We start from the raw sequence: 26,346 nt of genomic DNA, 5'->3' as shown, positions 1-26,346 counted from the left end.
TTAAAACTCATTCTCTTTCATAAATGACTCATTATTGAACCCACAAAGAAATCAATACACCTCACTCCCAGCCCTCTCTCTCTCTCTACCTCACTCCCAGTCCCCTCTCTCTCTCTCTACCCTCACTCCCAGGCCCCGCTCTCTCTCTACCTCACTCCCAGGCCTCTCTCTCTCTACCTCACTCCCAGGCTTCTCTCTCTCTCTCTCTACCTCACTCCCAGGCCTCTCTCTCTACCCTCACTCCCAGGCCCCCTCTCTCTCTCTACCTCACTCCCAGGCCTCTCTCTCTCTACCTCACTCCCAGGCCCCCTCCTCTCTCTCTACATCACTCCCAGGCCCACCTCTCTCTCTACATCACTCCCAAGCCTCTCTCTCTCTACCTCACTCCCAGGCCTCTCTCTCTCTCTCTCTCTACCTCAGGCCTCTCTCTCTCTCTACCTCACTCCCAGGCCTCTCTCTACCTCACTCCCAGGCCTCTCTCTCTCTACCTCACTCCCAGGCCTCTCTCTCTCTCTCTACCTCACTCCCAGGCCTCTCTCTCTCTCTACCTCACTCCCAGGCCTCTCTCTCTCTCTACCTCACTCCCAGGCCCCTCTCTCTCTACCTCACTCCCAGGCCCCTCTCTCTTTCTCTACCTCACTCCCAGGCCCCCTCTCTCTCTACCTCACTCCCAGGCCCCTCTCTCTCTCTCTCTCTCTCTCTCTCTCTACCTCTACCTCACTCCCAGGCCTCTCTCTCTCTCTACCTCACTCCAAGGCCCCTCTCTCTCTCTACCTCACTCCCAGGCCTCTCTCTCTCTCTACCTCACTCCCAGGCCTCTCTCTCTCTCTACCTCACTCCAGGCCTCTCTCTCTCTCTACCTCACTCCCAGGCCTCTCTCTCTCTCTTTACCTCACTCCCAGGCCTCTCTCTCTCTACCTCACTCCCAGGCCTCTCTCTCTCTCTTTACCTCACTCCCAGGCCTCTCTCTCTCTACCATCACTCCCAGGCCTCTCTCTCTCTCTACCTCACTCCCAGGCCTCTCTCTCTCTCTACCTCACTCCCAGGCCTCTCTCTCTCTCTACCTCACTCCAGGCCTCTCTCTCTACCTCACTCCCAGGCCTCTCTCTCTCTCTACCTCACTCCCAGGCCTCTCTCTCTCTCTACCTCACTCCCAGGCCTCTCTCTCTCTCTACCTCACTCCCAGGCCTCTCTCTCTCACTCTCTCTCTACCTCACTCCCAGGCCCCTCTCTCTCTCTCTCTCTACCTCACTCCCAGGCCCCTCCCACTCTACCTCACTCCCAGGCCCCTCCTCTCTCTACCTCACTCCCAGGCCCCTCTCTCTCTACCTCACTCCCAGGCCTCTATTCCTACCTCACTCTCAGGCCTCTATTCCTACCTCACTCCCAGGCCTCTCTCTCTCTACCTCACTCCCAGGCCCCTCTCTCTCTACCTCACTCCCAGGCCTCTCTCTCTCTCTACCCTCACTCCCAGCTCTCTCTCTCTCTCTACCTCACTCCCAGGCCTCTCTCTCTCTCTCTACCTCAATCCCAGGCCTCTCTCTCTACCTCACTCCCAGGCCTCTCTCTCTCTCTCTCTCTCTACCTCACTCCCAGGCCTCTCTCTCTCTACCTCACTCCCAGGCCCCTCCTCTCTCTACCTCACTCCCAGGCCTCTCTCTCTCTACCTCACTCCCAGGCCTCTCATCCTACCTCACTCCCAGCTCATCCCAGGCCTCTATCCTACCTCACTCCCAGGCCTCTCTCTCTCTACCTCACTCCCAGGCCCCTCTCTCTCTACCTCACTCCCAGGCCTCTCTCTCTCTACCTCACTCCCAGGCCTCTATCCCTACCTCACTCCCAGGCCTCTCTCTCTCTACCTCACTCCCAGGCCCCTCTCTACCTCACTCCCAGGCTCTCTCTCTCTACCTCACTCCCTGGCCTCTCTCTCTCTACCTCACTCCCAGGCCTCTCTCTCTCTCTATCTCACTCCCAGGCCCCCCTCTCTCTCTACCTCACTCCCAGGCCCCTCTCTCTCTCTACCTCACTGCCAGGCCTCTATCCCCACCTCACTCCCAGGCCTCCCTCTCTCTACCTCACTCCCAGGCCTCTATCCCTACCTCACTCCCAGGCCTCTCTCTCTCTACCTCACTCCCAGGCCCCTCTCTCTCTACCTCACTCCCAGGCCCCGCTCTCTCTACCTCACTCCCAGGCCCCGCTCTCTCTACCTCACTTCCAGGCCCCTCTCTCTCTCTACCTCACTGCCAGGCCTCTATCCCCACCTCACTCCCAGGCCTCCCTCTCTCTACCTCACTCCCAGGCCTCCCTCTCTCTACCCTCACCCCCAGGCCTCTCTGTCTCTACCACACTCCCAGGCCTCTATCCCTACCTCACTCCCAGGCCTCTCTCTGTCTCTACCACACTCCCAGGCCTCTATCCCTACCTCACTCCCAGGCCTCTCTCTCTCTCTACCTCACTCCCAGGCCTCTCTCTCTCTACCTCACTCCCAGGCCCCTCTCTCTCTACCTCACTCCCAGGCCCCGCTCTCTCTACCTCACTCCCAGGCCCCGCTCTCTCTACCTCACTCCCAGGCCTCTCTCTCTCTACCTCACTTCAGGCCCCTCTCTCTCTACCTCACTCCCAGGCCTCTCTCTCTCTCTACCTCACTCCCAGGCCTCTCTCTCTCTCTCTACCTCACTCCCAGGCCTCTCTCTCTCTCTCTACCTCACTCCCAGGCCTCTCTCTCTCTACCTCACTCCCAGGCCTCTCTCTCTCTCTCTACCTCACTCCCAGGCCTCTCTCTCTCTCTCTACCTCACTCCCAGGCCTCTCTCTCTCTCTACCTCACTCCCAGGCCTCTCTCTCTCTCTACCTCACTCCCAGGCCTCTCTCTCTCTCTACCTCACTCCCAGGCCTCTCTCTCTCTCTACCTCACTCCCAGGCCTCTCTCTCTCTCTACCTCACTCCCAGGCCTCTCTCTCTCTCTACCTCACTCCCAGGCCTCTCTCTCTCTCTACCTCACTCCCAGGCCTCTCTCTCTCTCTACCTCACTCCCAGGCCTCTCTCTCTCTCTACCTCACTCCCAGGCCTCTCTCTCTCTCTACCTCACTCCCAGGCCTCTCTCTCTCTCTACCTCACTCCCAGGCCTCTCTCTCTCTCTACCTCACTCCCAGGCCTCTCTCTCTCTCTACCTCACTCCCAGGCCTCTGAGGTTCCCTTCTCAATAAGTTATTTTTCCCCTAAAGAAAAAACAGAGAACATTATGAGAATATTTATTGCTGTTGTTTTGTGACAGAATGTGGTTGATTGGCGCTGTTTTGTGTGTTGAATCAAGGCCGAGATGAAGAACCCAGGCCTTTGCCAGGACCTCATCCTGAAAATCCTGGAACAGGAGACCGTAGATGTGGACGTTAGCTACACGGATGCCCTGCTCCGCATGTCTGGGCTGGACGCCAGGGGTACGGTTATGTTTGCACTCACTGGACGGGCTGGTCATGACCTCGGCTCACTGTCACCTCACAGCAGGAACACCAGGCACGGAGCAAGAAAAGGCCATTGGGCCCATCAAGCCTGCTCCTCCCACTGACCACCTACAATCTGCTCTCTCCAGCTCTGGCCCAGTGGGAAGCTCTCTGGCCTCCGAGTCAGAAGGTTGTGGGTGCCAGCCCCGCTGCAGGACGTAACCATGTAACCCAGGCTGATCTAGCTCTTACAGTACGAGATGTTTGCCATCTTTCAGATGAGATGTGGGCGTAGAAAGATACCACGGCACTATTGGAAGAAGAACATAATAAATAGGAGCAGGAATAGGCCACTTGGCCCCTCGAGCCTGCTCCGCCATTCAATAAGATCATGGCTGATCTTGGGCTCAAAGCCACTTCCCTGCCCACTCCCCATAACCCTTCACTCCCTTATCTTGCAAAAATCTCTCTATCTCCACCTTAAATGTATTTAATGACCCAGCCTCCACGGCTCTCTGGGGCAGAGAATTCCACAGATTTACGACCCTCAGAGAAGAAATTCCTCCTCATCTCAGTTCTAAAAGGGCGGCCCTTTATTCTGAGACTGTGCCCCCGAGTTCTAGATTTCCCCACGAGGGGAAACATCCTCTCTGCGTCTACCCTGTCGAGCCCCCTCAGTATCTTATATGTTTCAATAAGATCGCCTCTCATTTTTCTAAACTCCAATGAGTATAGGCCCAACCTGCTCAACCTTTCCTCATAAGTCAACCCCCTCATCTCTGGAATTAACCCAGTGAATCGTCTCTGAACTGCCTCCAATGCAAGTATATCCTTCCTTAAATAAGGAGACCAAAACTGTACGCAGTACTCCAGGTGTGGTCTCACCAATACCCTGTACAGTTGTAGCAGGACTTCCCTACTTTTATACTCCAACCCCCTTGCAATAAAGGCCAACATTCCATTTGCCTTTTTGATTACTTGCTGTACCTACATGCTAACTTTTTGTGTTTCATGCGCAAGGACCCCCAGGTCCCTCTGAACTGTAGTATTTTGTAATCTCTCTCCATTTAAATAATAATTTGCTTTTTTATTTTTCCTGCCAAAGTGGATAACCTCGCACTTTCCCACATTATACTCCATCTGACAAATGTTTGCCCACTCACCTAGCCTGTCTATAAAGAAGATAGGAGCAGGAGTAGGCCATTCGGCCCCTCGAGCCTGCTCCGCCATTCAATGAGATCATGGCTGATCATCCAAATTCACTACCCTGTCCCTGCTTTCTCCCCATATCCCTTGATCCCTTTAGCCTTAAAAAATATATCCAACTCCTTCTTGAATATATTTAATGAACTGGCCTCCACTGCCTTCTGTGGTAGAGAATTCCACAGGTTCACCACTCTCTGGGTGAAGAAATTCCTCCTCATCTCTGTCCTAAATGGTTTACCCCTTATCCTTAGACTGTGACCCCTGGTTCTGGACTCCCCGACCATCGGGAACATCCTCCCTGCATCTAGTCTGTCTAGTCCTGTTAGAATTTTATAAGTTTCAGTGAGATCCCCTCTCATTCTTCTAAACTCCAGCGAGCATAAGCCCAATCGACCCAATTTCTCCTCATACGTCATTCCTGCCATCCCAGGTATCAGTCTGGTGAATCTTCGCTGCACTCCCTCCATGGCAAGAACATCCTTCCTCAGATAAGACGACCAAAACTGCACACAATACTCAAGGTGTGGTCTCACCAAGGCCCTGTACAACTGCAGCAAGACATCCTTGTTCCTGTACTCAAACCCTCTCGCTACGAAGGCCAACATACCATTTGCCTTCTGAACCGCCTGCTGCACCTGCATGCTTACCTTCAGCGACTGGTGCACAAGGACACCCAGGTCTTGTTGCACTTCCCCTTCTCCCAATCTATTGCCATTCAGATAATAATCTGCCTTCCTGTTTTTGCCACCAAAGTGGATAACCTCGCATTTAAGTGGATAACATCCCTTTGCAGATTCCTTGAGTCCTCTGCACAACTTGCTTTCCCACCCAGCTTTGTAAAGAGCAGGGGGAGTTCTTCCCTGGAGTCCTGGCTAATACTTACCCCTCAACCAAAAACATATTAACCGGCCAAACAGCTGATTGTTGTTTGTGGGACTTGGCAGCGCACAAAATGGCTGACATGTTACCCAAATAAGTCAACAATGTGAACTTAAGGGTGAGAACAGACCATTGGTGCCCTGCCTCAGGATAAGGGGTCGGCCATTTAGGACCGAGATTGAGGAGGAATTTCTTCACTCAGAGGGATGCGAATCTTTGGAATTCTCAACCTCAGAGGGACGTGGAGGCTGAGTGGTTGAGTACATTAGATTTTTGGATTCTAGGGGAATCAAGGGATATGGGGATCGGCTGGGAAAGTGGAGTTGAGGTCAAAGATCAGCCATGATCAGCCAGTATTTGTAGGGAAATGGTGTTAGGGAAATTGACGGGATTGAAGGCCGATAAATCCCCAGGGCCTGATAATCTACATCCTAGGGTACTTAAGGAAGTGGCCCTAGAAATAGTAGATGCATTGCTGGTCATCTTCCAGAACTTGATAGACTCTGGAACAGTTCCCATGGATTGGAGGGTCGCTAATGTAACCCCACTATTTGAAAAAGGTGGTAGAGAGAAAACGGGGAATTATAAACCGGTAGGCCTGACATCGGTAGTGGGGAAAATGCTAGAGTCCATTATAAAAGATGTAATAGCAGAGCACTTGGAAAACAGTGACAGGATCGGACAAAGTCAACATGGATTTACAGAAGGTAAATCGTGCTTGACTAACCTACTGGAAGTTTTTGAGGATGTAACTGGTAGAATAGATAAGGGAGAACCAGTGGATGTGGTGTATTTGGACTTTCAGAAGGCTTTCGATAAGGTCCCGCATAAGAGATTTGCGTGCAAAGTTAAAGCACATGGGATTGGGGGCAAGGTACTGACTTGGATAGAGAACTGGTTGGCAGGCAGGAAGCAAAGAGTTGGAATAAACGGGTCTTTTTCCGAGTGGCAGGCAGTGACTAGTGGGGTACCGCAGGGATCGGTCGTTGGACCCCAGCTTTGTGTCGTCTGCAAACTTGGAGATATTACATCTAGTTCCCTCGTCTAGATCATTTATATTCAAGAAGGAGTTGGATATATTTCTTAAGGCCAAAGGGATCAAGGGATATAGGGAGAAAGCAGGGACAGGGTACTGAGTTTGGATGATCAGCCATGATCGCATTGAATGGCGGAGCAGGCTCGAGGGGCCGAATGGCCTACTCCTGCTCTGAATTCTAATATTCTTATGTCCCTGGTGCCCTGTCTCAGGTGTTGAATGATGCCTGGTCTCTTTGTTGAATTGCCTACTCACTGGTAAATGCTGTAAACAGGAGGGAAGGATATCCAGCGTGACCCTGTCATGTTTCATTTATCTAGGGCCTTTAGACCAGGACGTAGAAGACAAAGATTTATCAGAACTGAGAGAGAAAGGACTGGCACTGAGGAATATCCTGAGTGAGATTGCGGATAACATCAACAACAGGAAGCAGTTCATGGAGACCATCAGGTCAGTCTCAGGGTCGGTCAGGGTGGTCGGTCAGTCAGGGTGGTCGGTCAGGGTCAGTCAGGGTCGGTCAGTCATGGTCGGTCAGTCAGGGTCGGTCAGGGTCGGTCAGTCAGTGTCTGTCAGTCATGGTCGGTCAGTCAGGGTCGGTCAGGGTCGGTCAGGGTCGGTCAGGGTCGGTCAGTCAGGGTCAGTCAGGGTCGGTCAGTCAGGGTCGGTCAGTCAGGGTCGGTCAGTCAGGGTCGGTCAGTCAGGGTGGTCAGTCAGGGTCGGTCAGTCAGGGTCGGTCAGTCAGGGTCGGTCAGTCAGGGTCAGTCAGGGTCGGTCAGTCAGGGTCGGTCAGTCGGGGTCGGTCAGTCAGGGTCGGTCAGTCAGGGGGGTCGGTCAGTCAGGGTGGGTCAGTCGGGGTCGGTCAGTCGGGGTCGGTCAGGGTCTGTCAGTCGGGGTCGGTCAGTCAGTCAGGGTCGGTCAGTCAGGGTCGGTCAGACAGGGTCGGTCAGTCAGGGTCAGTCAGTCAGGGTCAGTCAGTCAGGGTCGGTCAGTCAGGGCCGGTCAGTCAGGGTCGGTCAGCCACAGTCAGTCAGGGTCGGCCAGGGTGGTCGGTCAGTCAGGGTGGTCGGTCAGTCAGGGTCGGAGGGTCGGTCAGTCAGTGTCGGTCAGTCAGGGTCGGTCAGTCAGTGTCGGTCAGTCAGGGTCGGTCAGTCAGGGTCGGTCAGTCAGTGTTGGTCAGTCAGGGTCGGTCAGTCAGGGTCGGTCAGGGTCGGTCAGTCAGGGTCGGTCAGTCAGGGTCGGTCAGTCAGGGTCGGTCAGTCAGTGTCGGTCAGTCAGGGTCGGTCAGGGTCGGTCAGTCAGGGTCGGTCAGTCAGGGTCGGTCAGTCAGTGTTGGTCAGTCAGGGTCGGTCAGGGTCGGTCAGTCAGGGTCGGTCAGTCAGGGTCGGTCAGTCAGGGTCGGTCAGTCAGTGTCGGTCAGTCAGGGTCGGTCAGGGTCGGTCAGTCAGGGTCGGTCAGTCAGTGTCGGTCAGTCAGGGTCGGTCAGTCAGGGTCGGTCAGGGTCGGTCAGTCAGGGTTAGGGTCAGTCAGGGTTGGTCAGTCAGGGTCAGTCAGGGTCGGTCAGTCAGGGTCGGTCAGTCAGGGTCGGTCAGTCAGGGTCAGTCAGTCAGGGTCGGTCAGGGTGGTCGGTCAGTCAGGGTCGGAGGGTCGGTCAGTCAGTGTCGGTCAGTCAGGGTCGGTCAGTCAGTGTCGGTCAGTCAGGGTCGGTCAGTCAGGGTCGGTCAGTCAGTGTTGGTCAGTCAGGGTCGGTCAGGGTCGGTCAGTCAGGGTCGGTCAGGGTCGGTCAGTCAGGGTTAGGGTCAGTCAGGGTTGGTCAGTCAGGGTCAGTCAGTCAGGGTCGGTCAGTCAGGGTTAGGGTCAGTCAGGGTCGGTCAGTCAGGGTCAGTCAGTCAGGGTCGGTCAGTCAGGGTCGGTCAGTCAGGGTCGGTCAGTCAGGGTCGGTCAGTCAGGGTGGCCGGTCAGGGTCGGTCAGTCAGGGTCCGTCAGTCAGGGTGGTCCGTTTGTCAGGGTCGGTCAGTCAGTCAGGGTCGGTCAGTCAGTCTCCATCAGTCAGGGTCAGTCAGTCAGGGTCGGTCAGTCAGGGTCGGTCAGTCAGGGTCGGTCAGTCAGGGTCGGTCAGTCAGGGTCAGTCAGGTTCAGTCAGTCAGGGTCCGTCAGTCAGTTTCGGTCAGTCAGGGTCAGTCAGGGTCGGTCAGTCAGGGTCGATCAGTCAGGGTCGGTCAGTCAGGGTCGGTCAGTCAGGGTCGGTCAGTCAGGGTCGGTCAGTCAGGGTCGGTCAGTCAGGGTCGGTCAGTCAGGGTCGGTCAGTCAGGGTCGGTCAGTCAGGGTCGGTCACCAGGGTCGGTCAGTCAGGGTCGTTCGGTCAGTCAGGGTTGGTCAGTCAGGGTCGGTCAGTCAGGGTCGGTCAGTCAGGGTCGGTCAGTCAGGGTCGGTCAGTCAGGGTGGTCAGTCAGGGTCGGTCAGTCAGTGTCTGTCAGTCATGGTCTGTCTGTCAGTCATGGTCGGTCGGTCAGTCAGGGTCGGTCAGTCAGGGTCGGTCAGTCAGTTTCGGTCAGTCAGGGTCGGTCAGTCAGGGTCGGTCAGTCAGGGTCGGTCAGTCAGGGTCGGTCAGTCAGGGTCGGTCACCAGGGTCGGTCAGTCAGGGTCGTTCGGTCAGTCAGGGTTGGTCAGTCAGGGTCGGTCAGTCAGGGTCGGTCAGTCAGGGTCGGTCAGTCAGGGTCGGTCAGTCAGGGTGGTCAGTCAGGGTCGGTCAGTCAGTGTCTGTCAGTCATGGTCTGTCTGTCAGTCATGGTCGGTCGGTCAGTCAGGGTCGGTCAGTCAGGGTCGGTCAGTCAGAGTGGTCGGTCAGTCAGGGTGGTCGGTCAGTCAGGGTGGTCGGTCAGTCAGGGTCGGCCAGTTAGTGTCTGTCAGTCAGGGTCGGTCAGTGTCTGTCAGTCAGGGTCGGTCAGTCAGGGTCCGTCAGTCAGGGTGGTCCGTTTGTCAGGGTCGGTCGGTCAGTCAGGGTCGGTCAGTCAGTCTCCATCAGTCAGGGTCGGTCAGTCAGGGTCAGTCAGGGTCGGTCAGTCAGGGTTGGTCAGTCAGGGTCCGTCAGTCAGTTTCGGTCAGTCAGGGTCGATCAGTCAGGGTCGATCAGTCAGTGTCGGTCAGTCAGTGTCGGTCAGTCAGTGTCGGTCAGTCAGGGTCGGTCAGTCAGTCTCCATCAGTCAGGGTCGGTCAGTCAGGGTGGTCCGTTTGTCAGGGTCGGTCAGTCAGTCAGGGTCGGTCAGTCAGTCTCCATCAGTCAGGGTCAGTCAGTCAGGGTCGGTCAGTCAGGGTCGGTCAGTCAGGGTCGGTCAGTCAGGGTCGGTCAGTCAGGGTCAGTCAGGTTCAGTCAGTCAGGGTCCGTCAGTCAGTTTCGGTCAGTCAGGGTCAGTCAGGGTCGGTCAGTCAGGGTCGATCAGTCAGGGTCGGTCAGTCAGGGTCGGTCAGTCAGGGTCGGTCAGTCAGGGTCGGTCAGTCAGGGTCGGTCAGTCAGGGTCGGTCAGTCAGGGTCGGTCAGTCAGGGTCGGTCAGTCAGGGTCGGTCACCAGGGTCGGTCAGTCAGGGTCGTTCGGTCAGTCAGGGTTGGTCAGTCAGGGTCGGTCAGTCAGGGTCGGTCAGTCAGGGTCGGTCAGTCAGGGTCGGTCAGTCAGGGTGGTCAGTCAGGGTCGGTCAGTCAGTGTCTGTCAGTCATGGTCTGTCTGTCAGTCATGGTCGGTCGGTCAGTCAGGGTCGGTCAGTCAGGGTCGGTCAGTCAGTTTCGGTCAGTCAGGGTCGGTCAGTCAGGGTCGGTCAGTCAGGGTCGGTCAGTCAGGGTCGGTCAGTCAGGGTCGGTCACCAGGGTCGGTCAGTCAGGGTCGTTCGGTCAGTCAGGGTTGGTCAGTCAGGGTCGGTCAGTCAGGGTCGGTCAGTCAGGGTCGGTCAGTCAGGGTCGGTCAGTCAGGGTGGTCAGTCAGGGTCGGTCAGTCAGTGTCTGTCAGTCATGGTCTGTCTGTCAGTCATGGTCGGTCGGTCAGTCAGGGTCGGTCAGTCAGGGTCGGTCAGTCAGAGTGGTCGGTCAGTCAGGGTGGTCGGTCAGTCAGGGTGGTCGGTCAGTCAGGGTCGGCCAGTTAGTGTCTGTCAGTCAGGGTCGGTCAGTGTCTGTCAGTCAGGGTCGGTCAGTCAGGGTCCGTCAGTCAGGGTGGTCCGTTTGTCAGGGTCGGTCGGTCAGTCAGGGTCGGTCAGTCAGTCTCCATCAGTCAGGGTCGGTCAGTCAGGGTCAGTCAGGGTCGGTCAGTCAGGGTTGGTCAGTCAGGGTCCGTCAGTCAGTTTCGGTCAGTCAGGGTCGATCAGTCAGGGTCGATCAGTCAGTGTCGGTCAGTCAGTGTCGGTCAGTCAGTGTCGGTCAGTCAGGGTCGGTCAGTCAGTCTCCATCAGTCAGGGTCGGTCAGTCAGGGTCAGTCAGGTTCAGTCAGTCAGGGTCCGTCAGTCAGTTTCGGTCAGTCAGGGTCGGTCAGTCAGTGTCGGTCAGTCAGTGTCGGTCAGTCAGTGTCGGTCAGTCAGGGTCGGTCAGTCAGGGTCGGTCAGTCAGGGTCGGTCAGTCAGGGTCGTTCACCAGGGTCGGTCGGTCAGTCAGGGTCATTCGGTCAGTCAGGGTGGTCCCTCAGTCAGGGTCGGTCAGTCAGGGTCGGTCAGTCAGTCAGGGTCGGTCAGTCAGGGTCGGTCAGTCAGGGTCGGTCAGTCAGGGTGGTCCCTCAGTCAGGGTCGCTCAGTCAGGGTAGTCCCTCAGTCAGGGTGGCGCGTCATGGTGGTCCGTCAGTCAGTGATGCCTTACTCGATTGCGCGTGGCTCGGTTTCCTCATGAGCGTGTGTGGGTCAGGCATTGAACGCTACCCGCCCGTGTGCGCACCCACCGCAGGGCTCTGAATCTTGGAGGGAACCACACTGCGATCGCACTGGTCGGCGGAGCGGCTCGACATAAGGCGACTTTGCTGCTTGTGGGATCCTGCTGTGCGCACCTTGACTGCTGCGTTTCTGACGCTGCAATGGCTGTCGCCCGTGAAGTGCTTTGGACCGTCCGGAGGTCGTGAAAGGCGCTATAGAAATGCAAACCCTTCCTTTCTGATCTGCTGCTAATGCTAAGCCAATTAATGTGTTCCGATTGTTTCCTACAGGGAGTCAGCTTTAGCCATCAAGAATATGTTGAACAAGGTTTCTGATCTGATCAAGAAATTTCCCCCAGAGACCCGTCAGGTGATATATTACGAATCAGTGGATTACCGTGCCAAAAAATACAGGAAACTCTTTTTAATCCGGCACCGACGGGACCGGCATGCTGCTGGTTCATCAAAAATTCCGGATAACCGAGTGCTATAGTAAAAGATATGGAGAGCTGAGAGCTTCGTATACAGCAACAAACCCTGTTGCTTAGCAACAGGTGCAGAACAATGGCCACAATATCCAAGCATCCCTGTTGCTTAGCAACAGCTGCAGCCACACCCGATTGCACAGCCACAGATCGAGGAAGGCCAGTAATATGAAGTAAAACTTACCTTAACCTACTCCTGAATTTTGCCGGTTAACTGAGATTTCCGATTATTTAGGTGCCGATAAATCGAGAGTTTCCTATTACAAATCAAAGTGTTACAAATGATTGTATTGCAGTCTTGTCCAATAGGACTCGCTGGCATTAAGAGCAAGAGGATCACTAAAGTACGAGTCGGGCCTATCAGGGGTCATAAAGGGTAACCTGTGTGTGGAGGCGGAAGACGTGGGTGTGGTTCTTAATGAACACTTTGGGCGCGATCTTGCCAGCCCTGGGGAGGCGGGTTTGGAGGTGGGACTGCTGGGAAAATGGCAGAGGCAGAACCCTAACCCTAACCCAACCCGCCTCTGTGCCATCTTCCCAGGAGGTGGGTACCCGACCCGCGCTGGGAGCCGCCTCCTCGAGTCGGGAAGGGGATTAGTGCCAATTAACAGGCAGTTTTTTTCGATGATTCCTATTTTGCCACCTAAAGCGCGGGCTTCCTGACGGCTCCGAACCTCGCCAGGGTCAGCAAGGCGGGCCGTGGGTCTGCGGGAGGTCGGAGGGGCCGAGATGTGCAGGTGAGTGATGGGTGCATGTGTGCAGAGGTAAGTGTGTGAGGTCAGTGTTGAGTGTTTTAAAAGCTTTACTTACCTTTGCTTCTTCCTCCAGGCTTCATCCCTTCAGGTCTCGGGAGTCCCTCATCTCACCGGCAGAGAGAGCAGAATGGCCGCTGCAATCTCCAATGCATCAGCCTTCTGCTTCCTGCTCAGGAGAGATCTCTAAGTGAGCCTGTGTCCCAGGCCTCAAATTAGAGGACGGATTGTCAGTGATTGACAGCTTCACAGAGCTTTCAAACGATGACAATTCATCTGTCAAAAGCTCTTGACAGATGAATTGTCAATCGCTGACGTCACATAAGAACATAAGAACATAAGAAATAGGAGCAGGAGTAGGCCAATCGGCCCCTCGAGCCTGCTCCACCATTCAATAAGATCATGGCTGATCTGATCCTAACCTCAAACCTTCTATCACTCTCCATCCCACCCGAACCCATGTGATCTCCCGGGAGAGGCGAAAAACCAGATAAAAAACCCAATGGCCAATTTGGGAGAAAAAATCTGGGAAATTCCTCTCCGACCCATCTAGGCGATCGAAACTCGTCCAGGAGATCACTCTGTCCCTATATTTTCTACAGTACTTACCTTCTGTAAAGGCGATCTCCACCCCAGCCAAGAACAGGAATAAAACCATCTCCTGAAATCTAACACAGAATTAGAACACAAGAAGTAGGAACAGAACCAGGCTACACGGCCCCTGGGCCCGCTCCACTACCCACAGGGCCATGACCATTCCGAACCTAGACTCATGTCCAATTTCCTGCCCGCTCCCCGTAACCCTTAATTCCCTTTACTTCTAGGAAACTATCTATTTCTGTTTTAAATGTATTTAATGATGTAGCTTCCACAGCTTTCTGGGGCAGCAAATTCCACAAACCTACCACCCTCTGAGTGAAGAAGTTTCTCCTCATCTCAGTTTTGAAAGAGCAGCCCCTTATTTTAAGATTATGCCCCCTAGCTCTAGTTTCACCCATCATTGGGAACATCCTCACCGCATCCACCTGATCAAGCCCCTTCACAATCTTATATGTTTCAATAAGATCGCCTCTCATTCTTCTGAACTCCAATGAGTAGAGTCCCAATCTACTCAACCTCTCCTCATATGACCACCCCCTCATCCCCGGGATTAACCGAGTGAACCTTCTTTGTACTGACTCGAGAGCAAGTATGTCTTTTCTTAAGTATGGACACCAAAACTGTATGCAGTATTCCAGGTGCGGTCTCACCAATACCTTGTAGAACTGCAGCAATACCTCCCTGTTTTTATATTCTATCCCCCTAGCAATAAAAGCCAACATTCCATTGGCCTTCTTGATCACTTGCTGCACCTGCATACTAACTTTTTGAGTTTCGTGCACCAGGACCCCCAGATCCCTTTGTACTACAGTACTTTCCAGTTTCTTGCCATTAAGATAATAACTTGCTCTATGATATTTCCTGCCAAAGTGCATAACCTCACACTTTCCAGTATTGTATTCCATCTGCCAAATCTCTGCCCACTTACTTAGCCTGTCTATGTCACTTTGCAGGTTTTTTATGTCCTCCTCACTCACTACTTTCCCTCCCATCTTAGTATCATATAGAAACATAGAAGATAGGAGCAGGAGTAGGCCATTCGGCCCTTTGAGCCTGCTCCGCCATTCAACGAGATCATGGCTGATCATCCAAACCCTAGCACCCGGTCCCTACACCGACAGCCATCCCACCCAAGCCCTATCCCCGTAACCCCGTAACCCCACGTATTTAATCCCCCCTAACACTAAGGGCCAATTTTTTTTATCATGGCCAATCAACCTAACCCGCACATCTTTGGACTGTGGGAGGAAACCGGAGCACCCGGAGGAAACCCACACAAACACGGGGAGAATGTGCAAACTCCACACAGACAGTCACCCGAGGCCGGATTTGAACCCGGGCCCCTGGCGCTGTGAGGCAACAGTGCTAACCACTATGCCACCGTGCTGCCCATCATCTGCAAACTTTGATATGTTACACTCGGTCCCCTCCTCCAAATTGTTAATATAGATTGTAAAGAGTTGGGGACCCAGCACTGACCCCTGCGGAACACCACTAGTTACTGATTGCCAGTCTGAGAATGAACCATTTATCCCAACTCTCTGCTTTCTCTTAGAGAGCCAATTCTCCACCCACGCCAGAATATTACCCCCAATCCCGTTATTTTTTATCTTGAGCAATAATCTTTTGTGTGGCACCTTGTCAAATGCCTTTTGGAAGTCTAAATACACTACGCCCACTGGTTCTCCTTTATCCACCCTGTATGTTACTTCCTCAAAGAACTCAAGCAAATTTGTCAAACATGACTTCCCCTTCATGAAACCATGCTGAGTTTGTCCTATTAAATTATGTTTATCCAAATGTCCCATTACTGTCTCCTTAATAATGGACTCTAACATTTTACCAACCACAGATGTTAGGCTAACAGGTCTATAGTTTCCAGCCTTCTGCCTACTACCCTTTTTAAATAAGGGTGTTACATTAGCAGTTTTCCAATCTGCCGGGACCTTTGCTGAGTCCAGGGAGTTTTGGAAAATTATTACCAATGCATCCACAATCCCTACCGCCACTTCCCTCAAGACCCTAGGATGTAAGCCATCAGGTCCAGGGGATTTATCCAGCTTAAGTCCCATTATTTTACCAAGTACCACTTCCTTAGTGATTTTAATCGTATTTAGCTCCTCTCCCCCTAGAGCCCCCTGTTTGTCCAGTGTTGGGATATTCTTAGTGTCCTCTACCGTAAAGACTGATACAAAATATTTGTTCAGCGTTATTGCCATCTCCATGTTTCCCACCATTAATTTCCCAGTCTCATCCTCTAAGGGACCAACATTTACTTTAGCCACCCTTTTTCTTTTTATATAACTATAGAAACTTTTGCTATCCGTTTTTATATTTTTTGCTAATTTACTTTCATAATCTATCTTCCCTTTCTTAATCAATCTTTAAGATATTTTTTGCTGTCTTTTAAAGACTTCCCAATCTTCTATCTTCCCACTAGATTTGGCTACCTTATATGCCCTTGTTTTTAGTCGGATACTATCCTTAATTACTTTACTTAGCCACAGATGGCTATCTTTTCTTTTATACCCTTTCTTCCTCAGTGGAATATATTTTTTTTGGAAGATGTAAAATAACTCCTTAAATGTACACCACTGATCATGTACCGTCTTACCCTTTAATCTATTTTCCCAGTGCACTCTAATCAATTCTGCTCTCATACCTTCATAGTCTCCTTTATTCAAGCTCAGCACGCTTGTTTGAGATCCAACCTTCTCACCCTCTACTTGAATATGGAATTCAACCATGTTATGGTCACTCATTCCAAGGGGATCCTTTACTAGGACATTTTTAATTAATCCTGTCTCATTACACAGGACCAAATCTAAGGTTGCTTGCCCCCTGGTCGGTTCAGTTACATACTGCTCAAGAAACCCATCCCTAATACACTCAATGAACTCATCCTCAAGGCTGCTCTGCCCAGTTTGATTTGTCCAGTTAATATGATAGTTAAAATCCCCCATAATTATAGCTATTCCCTTATTACAAGCCTCAACTATTTCCTGATTAATACTCCGTCCAACAGAGTTGCAACTGTTCGGAGGCCTATAGACTACGCCCACTAGTGTTTTTTCCCCTTATTATTCCTTATCTCTACCCAAACTGTTTCACTATCCTACTCCTTTGACCCAATATCATTTCTCTGTATTATAGTGATTCCTTCCTTTATTAACATAGCCACCCCACCTCCCCTCCCTTCCTGCCTGTCCTTCCTGATTGTTAAATAACCTGGTATGTTTAATTCCCTGTCAAGGTCACCCTGCAGCCATGTTTCTGTAATGGCCACAAGATCATACCCATATGTAGTTATTTGTGCCGTTAACTCATTCATTTTGTTACGAATGCTACGTGCATTCAGATAAAGAACTTTCAAATATGTACTTTCAAACCAGTAACCAGGTGTCCCTTAATTGGCCTGCTGAGCCCGCTGGGCGGGCTTAACAAGGTCAATCAAGGGGAAATAGCATGGGTTGGCCGGACGCCGATGGAGGCGGGACTACAACCCAACAAGCAGCAGTCTCACCTCCATCACGTCCCCATTGGCAAAACCACCCCATTTGCGTCTGTTTTCACAAAAGAGAGGGACGAAGCAGACATTGCAATCAGGGGGGAGGAGTGTGAAATATTAGATGAAATAAACATAGTGAGAGAGGAAGTATTAAGGGGTTTAGCATCTTTGAAAGTGGATAAATCCCAGGCCCGGATAAAATGTATCCCAGACTGTTAAAAGAAATAAGAGAGGAAATATCAGAGGCTCTGACCATCATTTTCCAATCCTCTCTGACTACAGGTGTGGTGCCAGAGGACTGGAGGACTGCTAACGTGGTACCGTTGTTTAAAAAGGGAGAAAGGGATAGACCGAGTAATTACAGGCCAGTCAGCCTAACCTCGGTGGTGGGAAAATTCTTGGAAAAAATTCAGAGGGACAGGATAAATCTTCATTTAGAAAGACACGGATTAATCAGGGACCATCAGTGTGGATTTCATAGATTCACGGAATCATAGAATGTTACAGCACGGAAGGAGGCCATTTCGGCCCCTCGTGTCCGCGCCGGCCGACAAAGAGCTACCCAGCCTAATCCCACTTCCCGGCTCTTGGTCCGTAGCCCTGCAGGTTACGGCACTTCAAGCGCACATCCAAGTACTTTTTAAATGTGGTTAGGGTTTCTGCCTCTCCCACCCTTTCAGGCAGTGAGTTCCAGACCCCCACCGCCCTCTGGGTGAAGAAATTTCCCCTCAAATCCCCTCTAAACCTTCCCCCAATTACTTTAAATCTGTGCCCCCTGGTTTTTGACCCCTCTGCTAAGGGAAATAGGTCCTTTCTGTCCACTCTATTCAGGCCCCTCATAATTTTGTACACCTCAATAAAGTCTCCCCTCAGCCTCCTCTGTTCCAAGGAAAACAGACCCAGCCTATCCAGTCTTTCCTCGTAGCTAAGATTCTCTACTCCTGGTAACATCCTTGTAAATCTCCTCTGTACCCTCTCTAGTGCAATCACATCTTTCCTGTAATGTGGTGACCAGAACTGCACGCAGTACTCTAGCTGAGGCCTAACCAGTGTTTTATACAGTTGAAGCATAACCTCCCCTGCTCTTGTATTCTATGCCATGGCTAATAAAGGCAAGCACTCCATATGCCTTCTTAACCACCTTATCTACCTGGCCTGCTACCTTCAGGGATCTGTGGACATGCACTCCAAGGTCCCTTTGTTCCTCTACACTACTCACTGTCCTACCATTTAATGTGTATTCCCTTTCCTTGTTAGCCCTCCCCAAATGCATTATCTCACACTTCTCCGGATTGAATTCCATTTGCCACTGTTCTGCCCACCTGACCAATTTATTGATATCTTCCTGCAGTCTGCAGCTTCCTTCTTCAGTATCAACCACACAGCCGATTTTAGTATCATCTGCAAACTTCTTAATCATACCCCCTATATGGATGTTGCCAGGACTGGAGCATTTTAGCTACGAGGAACGATTGGATAGGCTGGGGTTGTTTTCTTTGGAACAGAGGAGGCTGAGGGGAGATTTAATTGAGGTGTATAAAATCATGAGGGGCCTAGATAGAGTGGATAGAAAGGACCTATTAACGATTTGGAGGAGGGGACCGAGTGTAACATATCAAAGTTTGCAGATGATACTAAGATGGGAGGGAAAGTAGTGAGTGAGGAGGACATAAAAAACCTGCAAGGGGACATAGACAGGCTAAGTAAGTAGGCAGAGATTTGGCAGATGGAATACAATACTGGAAAGTGTGAGGTTATGCACTTTGGCAGGAAAAATCGTAGAGCAAGTTATTATCTTAATGGCAAGAAACTATAAAGTACTGAAGTACAAAGGGATCTGGAGGTCCTGGTGCACGAAACTCAAAAGGTTAGCATGCAGGTACAGCAAGTGATTAAGAAGGCCAATGGAATGTTGGCTTTCATTGCTAGGGGGATAGAATATAAAAATAGGGAGGTATTGCTTCAGTTGTACAAGGTATTGGTGAGACCGCACCTGGAATACTGCATACAGTTTTGGTGTCCATACTTAAGAAAAGACATACTTGCTCTCGAGTCAGTACAAAGAAGGTTCACTTGGTTAATCCCGGGGATGAGAGGATGGACATATGAGGAGAGGTTGAGTAGATTGGGACTCTACTCATTGGAGTTCAGAAGAATGAGAGGCGATCTTATTGAAACATATAAGATTGTGAAGGGGTTGGATCGGGTGGATGCGGGGAGAATGTTCCCGATGATGGGTGAAACTAGAACTAGGGGGCATAGTCTTAGAATAAGGGGCTGCTTTTTCAAAACTGAGATGAGGAGGAACTACTTCACTCAGAGGGTGGTAGGTCCATGGAATATGCTGCCCCAAAAAGCTGTAGAAGCTACATCATTACATAAATTTAAAACAGAAATAGACAGTTCCCTAGAAGTAAAGGGAATTAAGGGTTACGGGGAGAGGGCAGGAATTTGGACATGAGTCTAGGTTCGGATCGGTCATGGCCCTGTGGGTAGGGTAGCGGAGCGGGCCCAGGGGCTGTGTAGCCTGATCCTGCTCCTATTTCGTGTGTCTAATTCTGTTAGATTCAGGAGATGGTTCTGTGATAGTGGATTGGCGGTTAGGATCAGATCAGCCATGATCTTATTGAATGGCGGAGCAGGCTCGAGGGGCCGATTGGCCTACTCCTGCTCCTATTTCTTATGTTCTTATGTTCTTATATATTTCCCTTAGCAGAGGGGTCGATAACCAGGGGGCTGCAGAATACCCAGCCTCTGACCTGCTCTTGTTGCCACAGTGTTTATGTGGCTGGCCCAGTTAAGTTTCTGGTCAATGGTGACCCCCAGGGTGCTCTTCCACTACTCTGACCCACAGTTCTATATTTCTGATCTTATTTCCTTCGCAGGGCCTCAACCAGAGGAAAAAGGAATTTGTAATCGCTTCCAAAGCCTTCAGCGATACTTTGAAAAAGTATTTCAGCGACCACAGGTGAGATTAAGTTTTGCTATGTATTTGTTAAACTCCTGCCCCCCCCCCCGCCGACCTCCCCCACCGTCCCCAGCACGGACTCTCGCTGGTGTACCCTGCCCTCAAGTTGCCCCGCCCGAGCGCCCATTCCTTGCTTGTGGTCCGGCGCCGGAAGGCTATTTGACTGCAGAGGGCATCGCGCCCACCCCGGACCGAGCCCGATCCTCTTCCTCACGAGACGCGCACATCCCAACTCCAACCCCGGCCTTCCATTTGTTTGTTTTTTCCACCCCCCCCCCCCCGCCTGATGTCGTTTGTCGTGCTCTCCCTCCCACCCCCAGCGGACGGCAGTTTTTTTTATGTTTAACTCTTTGCCGACCACATACCCGCAGCATAACAAAGACCGCCTACTTCCACCTCCGTAACATCGCCCGTCTCCGCCCTTGCCTCATTTCATCCGCTGCTGAAACCCTCATCCATGCCTTTGTTACCTCGAGACTTGACCATTCCAACGCACTCCTGGCCGGCCTCCCACATTCCACCCTACATAGACCTGAGATCATCCAAAACTCGGCTGCCCGTGTCCCAACTCGCACCAAGTCCCGTTCGCCCATCACCTCCTGGGCTCGCTGACCTACATTGGCTCCCGGTTAAGCAGCGCCTCGATTTCAAAATTCTCATCCTTGTTTTCAAATCCCTCCACGGCCTCGGCCCTTCCTATCTCTGTAATCTCCTCCAGCCCCACAACCCCCCGAGGTATCGGCGCTCCTCTAATTCTGCCCTCTTGAGCATCCCTGATTATAATCGCTCCACCATCGGCGGCCGTGCCTTCTGTTGCCTGGGCCCTAAGCTCTGGAATTCCCTCCCTAAACCTCTCCGCCTCGCTACCTCTCTCTCCTCCTTTAAGACGCTCCTTAAAACCTGCCTCTTTGACCAAGCTTTTGGTCACCTGCCCTAATTTATCCTTATGTGGCTCGGTGTTAAATTTTTCTTGTCTCAAAATACTCTTGTGCAGCACCTTGGGACGTTTTACTACGTTAAAGGCGCTATATAAATACAGGTTGCTGTTGTTGTTTTCATTGACGAGAACTTCAGGTTAAAATCAGCAGTAAACAGGTACAGCGGGTTACGGCACTGTCCTATGATGAGAGGTTGTGTAGAATGGGCCGATACTCTCTGGAGTTTAGAAGAATGAGAGGTGATCTCATTGAAACATACAAGATTCTGAAGGGGATTGACAGGGTCGATGCTGAGAGGTTGTTTCCCCCTGGCTGGGGAATCTAGAACCAGGGGTCACAGTCTCAGGATAAGGGGTCGGCCATTTAGGACTGAGATGAGGAGGAATTTCTTCACTCAGAGGGTGGTGAATCTTTGGAATTCTCTGCCCCAGAGGGCTGTGGAGGCTCCGTCGTTGAGTATATTCAAGGCTGAGATCGATAGATTTTTGGACTCTAGGGGAATTAAGGGATATTGGGATCGGGCGGGAGAGTGGAATTGAGGTCAATGATCAGCCATGATCTTATTGAATGGCGGAGCAGGCTCGAGGGGCCGAATGGCCGACTCCTGCTCCTAGTTTGACTGTACCACCAGAAGTGTCTTCATCCGGTGTCCACATGCATGTAGCTCCAGTCCAGTCTGCGGATAGCAAGCGGGAGTGCTCATAGAATCCTAGAACGGCACAGCGCAGAAGGAGGCCATTACGGCCCGTCGAGCCTGTGCCGGCTCTTGCGAAGAATTTTCAGTTCACGGTTACAAAGAAATTGGAAATAAGAAGCTGGTGTCAGCAAACGTGAGCACGAAGCTCTCAGACTGTGGTTAAAAACCCATCTGTGAAGGAGGCCTGCTGTCCTTACCCAGTCTGGGCTACAGAGGGCACCAGTCCCACAACAAACCAAGGGTTGCCAACAGGCTACATCCCTGGAGGTGTCATCGCATTGCCAACCGCCTCACCCAGTCGAACAGCAGTTTTCCCCCCCTGCATCTGCAATATTTATATAACTAATCAACAAAAGAATGAAAAATACATTTTTTTCTAATGCCCCTTCTATGGGGAGAAGGCAGGGACAGGGTACTGAATTTGGATGATCAGCCATGATCTCATTGAATGGCCGAGCAGGCTCGAGGGGCCGAATGGCCTACTCCTGCTCCTATCTTCTATGTTTTCTAAGGGCTGGATTATTCTCTTTGAACTATTGGTAAAGAAAGAATGAAAGGCTTTGCATTTCTCCAACGGCTTTCACGACCACCAGACGTCTCAAAGTGCTTTACAGCCAATGAAGAACCTTTTGAAGTGTGGTCACTGTTGTAATGTGGGAAATGTAGGGGGTTTTGGTTTGGGGTTTGTGTCTGGCCAGTCAGGCGTACCTGAGCTGCCCCAGCCCCGTGCGGTTCGAATCGCTTCCACTCTGGTTCTGACCACCGGACTTATTACGAGCAGCGATATAAACAAAACGAGACCCCGTGGTTTGGTGCAAAGAAAACTAATGTTTATTAAAAATAGAGAAAAATAAACACTATACAGAGAAAAATCACTGTGTATGTAACACAATTACACTTAGCGGGGGAGGAGAAACGGACACATCGAGGGAAAATGACTAAAATGACAATTTTAGCAATCCCCTTAACTCCCACCCTTTACACCTATCTAAGTTGTCTTGCGATGGGCCAGAAAGTTTATGCTCACCAGTCTCAGATGTTAGAACGCCTGCTCCGTGCCCCGTTGCCTGCCGATGTCTTTATCTTCTTGATGGTGAGGCAGGGCACCGGAGTCCAGGCGAGAGAGAGAGAGAGAGGGAAATGGCTTCCTGAGGGATTACTTATACCCCTTTCTGGGAGCCCTTATCACTCGCCAGATCAGCCTGTTTCTTTGTCTGACCTGGACGTGTTGAAGTCTATACAAAGGAAACCGATCTGGGCCCATCGACCTGGATGGCCGGTTAATCGGTCTTTAAACGTCCCACAAGTGTTTTCCTTTGTGTGACTGGTCTTGTGATGGGGCCATTCCTGTTTTAATGCCCCGTTGATCGTTTCCAAACAGTGTTGAAGTCAGCTAACGAAGGTCTGAATGCAGCTATTACCCGTTGATTATCTGTGCAAACGGCCTTGATGGGTTTTAATCAGAGGCCCAAATGCCACTGTTTGCTTCTCATAGATAAATGCAGAAGGCCTGACTGCCTTCTAATTTCTGGAACATTCCTTCTTTGTCAGTCCAAACCTGAACTTTGCAGGTCTTGGCCATGAGGTTGACCGCAGCCATCTTGTTGAGCCCTGGAGCCCTGGATTTTAAACTCAGTCCAGCCAGGGTTCCTCCAATAAGCCAGAAGTAAATCTTCAGGGGAGACATGAAATTTGCGAATCCTTTCGGAAATGCGGCAGGCAATTTGCGCAAAGCAAGATCCCACACACAGCAATGTGCTAATGACCGGATCATCTGTTTTAGTGATGTTGATTGAGGGATAAATATTGGCCCAGGACACCGGGGAGATCTCCCCTGCTCTTCTTCGAAATAGTGGCCGTGGGATCTTTTACATCCACCTGAGAGAGCAGACGGGGCCTCGGTTTAACGTCTCATCCGAAAGATGGCACCTACGACAGTGCGGCGCTCCCTCAGTACCGCCCCTCCGACAGTGCGGCACTCCCTCAGTACTGCCCCTCCGACAGTGCGGCGTTCCCTCAGTACTGCCCCTCCGACAGTGCGGCGCTCCCTCAGTACTGCCCCTCCGACAGTGCGGTGCTCCCTCAGTACTGCCCCTCCGACAGTGCGGTGCTCCCTCAGTACTGCCCCTCCGACAGTGCGGCACTCCCTCAGTACTGCCCCTCCGACAGTGCGGCGTTCCCTCAGTACTGCTCCTCCGACAGTGCGGCGTTCCCTCAGTACTGCCCCTCCGACAGTGCGGCGCTCCCTCAGTACTGCCCCTCCGACAGTGCGGCACTCCCTCAGTACTGCCCCTCCGACAGTGCGGCGTTCCCTCAGTACTGCCCCTCCGACAGTGCGGCGTTCCCTCAGTACTGCCCCTCCGACAGTGCGGCGCTCCCTCAGTACTGCCCCTCCGACAGTGCGGCGCTCCCTCAGTACTGCCCCTCCGATAGTGCGGTGCTCCCTCAGTACTGCCCCTCCGACAGTGCGGCGCTCCCTCAGTACTGCCCCTCCGACAGTGCGGTGCTCCCTCAGTACTGCCCCTCCGATAGTGCGGTGCACCCTCAGTACTGCCCCTCCGACAGTGTGGCGCTCCCTCAGTACTGCCCCTCCGACAGTGCGGTGCTCCCTCAGTACTGCCCCTCCGACAGTGCGGCGCTCCCTCAGTACCGCCCCTCCGACAGTGCGGCACTCCCTCAGTACTGCCCCTCCGACAGTGTGGCGCTCCCTCAGTACTGCCCCTCCGACAGTGCGGCTCTCCCTCAGTACTGCCCCTCTGACAGTGCAGCACTCCCTCAGTACTGCCCCTCTGATAGTGCGGCGCTCCCTCAGTACTGCCCCTCCGACAGTGCAGCGCTCCCTCAGTACTGCCCCTCCGACAGTGCGGCGCTCCCTCCGTACCGCCCCGCCGACAGTGTGGCACAGCTGTATAATGTCTCGTTATATATTGCTGTATGGCAGAGTTGCACTCATCCCGCTCGGAACTCAATCCCGGCTTTGTGAACCTGTCACAAAAACGCGGAGCAGAATCCAGCTGAGCTGGTGGAATGGGCCGCTGCTGACTAAAATACGGACTGGATCCTGCCTGTGGGGATTGGCTTGTAACGGACTTCTCTCTGCCTCCTCTTCCCTCTGCCAGGAATTCCGATGTAATCATTGGCGCGCTGACCCTTATTCACCAGATCAATCTGCTGGTGCAAGCCTTTGCCAATGCCCAGTAGAACACTCCCAAGACGTAGCTCACCCGAGAACCGGCATTGAATCCTTCGGCGTTGCATTTTGTGGGACTTGGATCAGCAGGAAGACCGAAGATTGAAATTGAGTAAATAATAATTTTGACGTTGTGTGCAAAGGTGTTGGTAGAAATTAATAAATCGTGTTGAATGATCCCGGTATGAAGCCTGATTATTGGGTGCTGAACACACACACCCGATCTTGCCGTGATTCCTGATATGGGTTTTATGTCATTGAAAGTGATCCGGCGAAGCTCAGGACAGCATAAATCTGAAACTCCCCCCCCACAAAGCTGCTGAGGTTGGGGGGGGTCAAGCGATTAATGTCAAAACTGAGATTGACAGGTTTTTGTTAGTCACGGGTATTAAAGGCTACGGAACCAAGGCGGGTAGCAGGCGTTAAGATACTCCCAAGCCAGCGACCGCCACCACCTAGAAGGACCAGGGCAGCAGGCGCCTGGGAACACCACCACCTCCAAGTTCCCTTCCAAGTCACACGCCATCCTGACTTGGAAGTATATCGGCCGATCCTTCATCGTCGCTGGGTCAAAATCCTGGAACTCCCTCCCTAACAGCACTGTGGGAGCACCTTCACCACACGGACTGCAGCGGTTCAAGAAGGTGGCTCACCACTACCTTCTCGAGGGCAATCGGGGACGGGCAATAAATGCCGGCCTTGCCAACGACGCCCACATCCCGAGAATGAATTAACAAAAAGGCACGTGGGCACTGAGAGAAGCAGCAACACGTACACAGATGTACGCAAGAATAGAAATAGATGTATTTACATATGTCATGCACACATAGGTAACAGCAGACACTTATACAGACACGATAGAAACAGTTACCTGTACACAGGTGTCCACACGTCTCTCCGACAACCGATCCGCTGTTCCTACAGGAACGGAGTGGAACATAAAATGCTGGGGTGATGACTCGGGGAACCGTATCTTGCACCGCTGACTCCAGGGTACAAATCTCACCAATGTACTTTCAATAGGTGAAGTATATGGTCTATTGTTGAAGGTGTGACGAATGTATGGCCTCCACAATTCCCCATTTAGATGAAACAAAGGCTTGCATTTCTATAGCTCCTTTCATGACATCACACAGTGCTTTACGGTCAATGAAATACTTTTTTGGAGTGTAGTCACTGTTGTAATGTTGGAAATGCAGCAGCCAATTTGCGCACAGCAAGCTCCCACAAACAGCGACCTGATACTGACCAGATCATCTGTCTTTTTTTGTTATGTTGGTTGAGGGAACAATATTGGCCCCACAACACCAGGGATAACTCCCCTGCCCTTTTCTAAATAGTGACTTGGATCTTTTATGTCCCTCTGAGAGGGTAGATAGGGCTTCAGTTAACATCTCATCTGAAAGTCAGCACCTCTGACAGTGCGGCGTTCCCTCAGTAATGCCCCCTCCGACAGTGCGGCGCTCCCTCTGTACTGCCCCTCTGACAGTGCAGCGCTCCCTCTGTACTGCCCTTCCGACAGTGCGGTGCTCCCTCAGTACTGCCCCTCTGACAGTGCGGCGCTCCCTCAGTACTGCCCCTCCGACAGTGCGGCGCTCCCTCAGTACTGCCCCTCCGACAGTGCGGCGCTCCCTCAGTACTGCCCCTCCGACAGTGCGGCGCTCCCTCAGTACTGCCCCCTCCGACAGTGCGGCGCTCCCTCAGTACTGCCCCTCCGACAGTGCGGCGCTCCCTCAGTACTGCCCCTTCCGACAGTGCGGCGCTCCCTCAG

General features: G+C 52.2%; 2 protein-coding genes across 8 annotated transcripts in view; one reads left to right on the top strand and one right to left on the bottom strand.

The window, feature by feature from the left end:
• mblac1 (metallo-beta-lactamase domain containing 1) overlaps nt 1–26,346 on the bottom strand; it is a 420,822-nt gene that overhangs the window by 44,858 nt on the left and 349,618 nt on the right. The window lies entirely within an intron of this gene.
• On the top strand, nt 3,291–24,753 carry LOC147091038 (programmed cell death protein 10-like). Its single transcript, XM_085977469.1, has 5 exons — nt 3,291–3,436; nt 6,881–7,010; nt 11,729–11,807; nt 19,668–19,750; nt 24,505–24,753. Exons 1-5 carry the CDS (start codon nt 3,319–3,321, stop codon nt 24,584–24,586), a joined length of 492 nt encoding a protein of 163 aa, XP_085833595.1. The 5' UTR covers nt 3,291–3,318; the 3' UTR covers nt 24,587–24,753.

This window comes from Somniosus microcephalus, unplaced genomic scaffold, assembly GCF_052327205.1.
Source record: "Somniosus microcephalus isolate GS21.2 unplaced genomic scaffold, FLI_Smic_1.0 unresolved_chr4, whole genome shotgun sequence".
NCBI lineage: Eukaryota > Metazoa > Chordata > Chondrichthyes > Squaliformes > Somniosidae > Somniosus > Somniosus microcephalus.
The sequence above is the reverse complement of the archived record's forward strand: the minus strand, read 5'-3'. Positions and strand labels throughout refer to the sequence as shown.

What these genes read in the sequence shown, in the direction of transcription:
- LOC147091038 (XM_085977469.1), top strand. Translation starts at nt 3,319, where the DNA reads ATGAAGAACCCAGGCCTTTGCCAGGACCTCATCCTGAAAATCCTGGAA. An exon ending in CAGTTCATGGAGACCATCAG is followed by an intron (nt 7,011 to 11,728) that starts GTCAGTCTCAGG and finishes TGTTTCCTACAG; the next exon opens with GGAGTCAGCTTTAGCCATCA. An exon ending in TTCCCCCAGAGACCCGTCAG is followed by an intron (nt 11,808 to 19,667) that starts GTGATATATTAC and finishes TTTCCTTCGCAG; the next exon opens with GGCCTCAACCAGAGGAAAAA.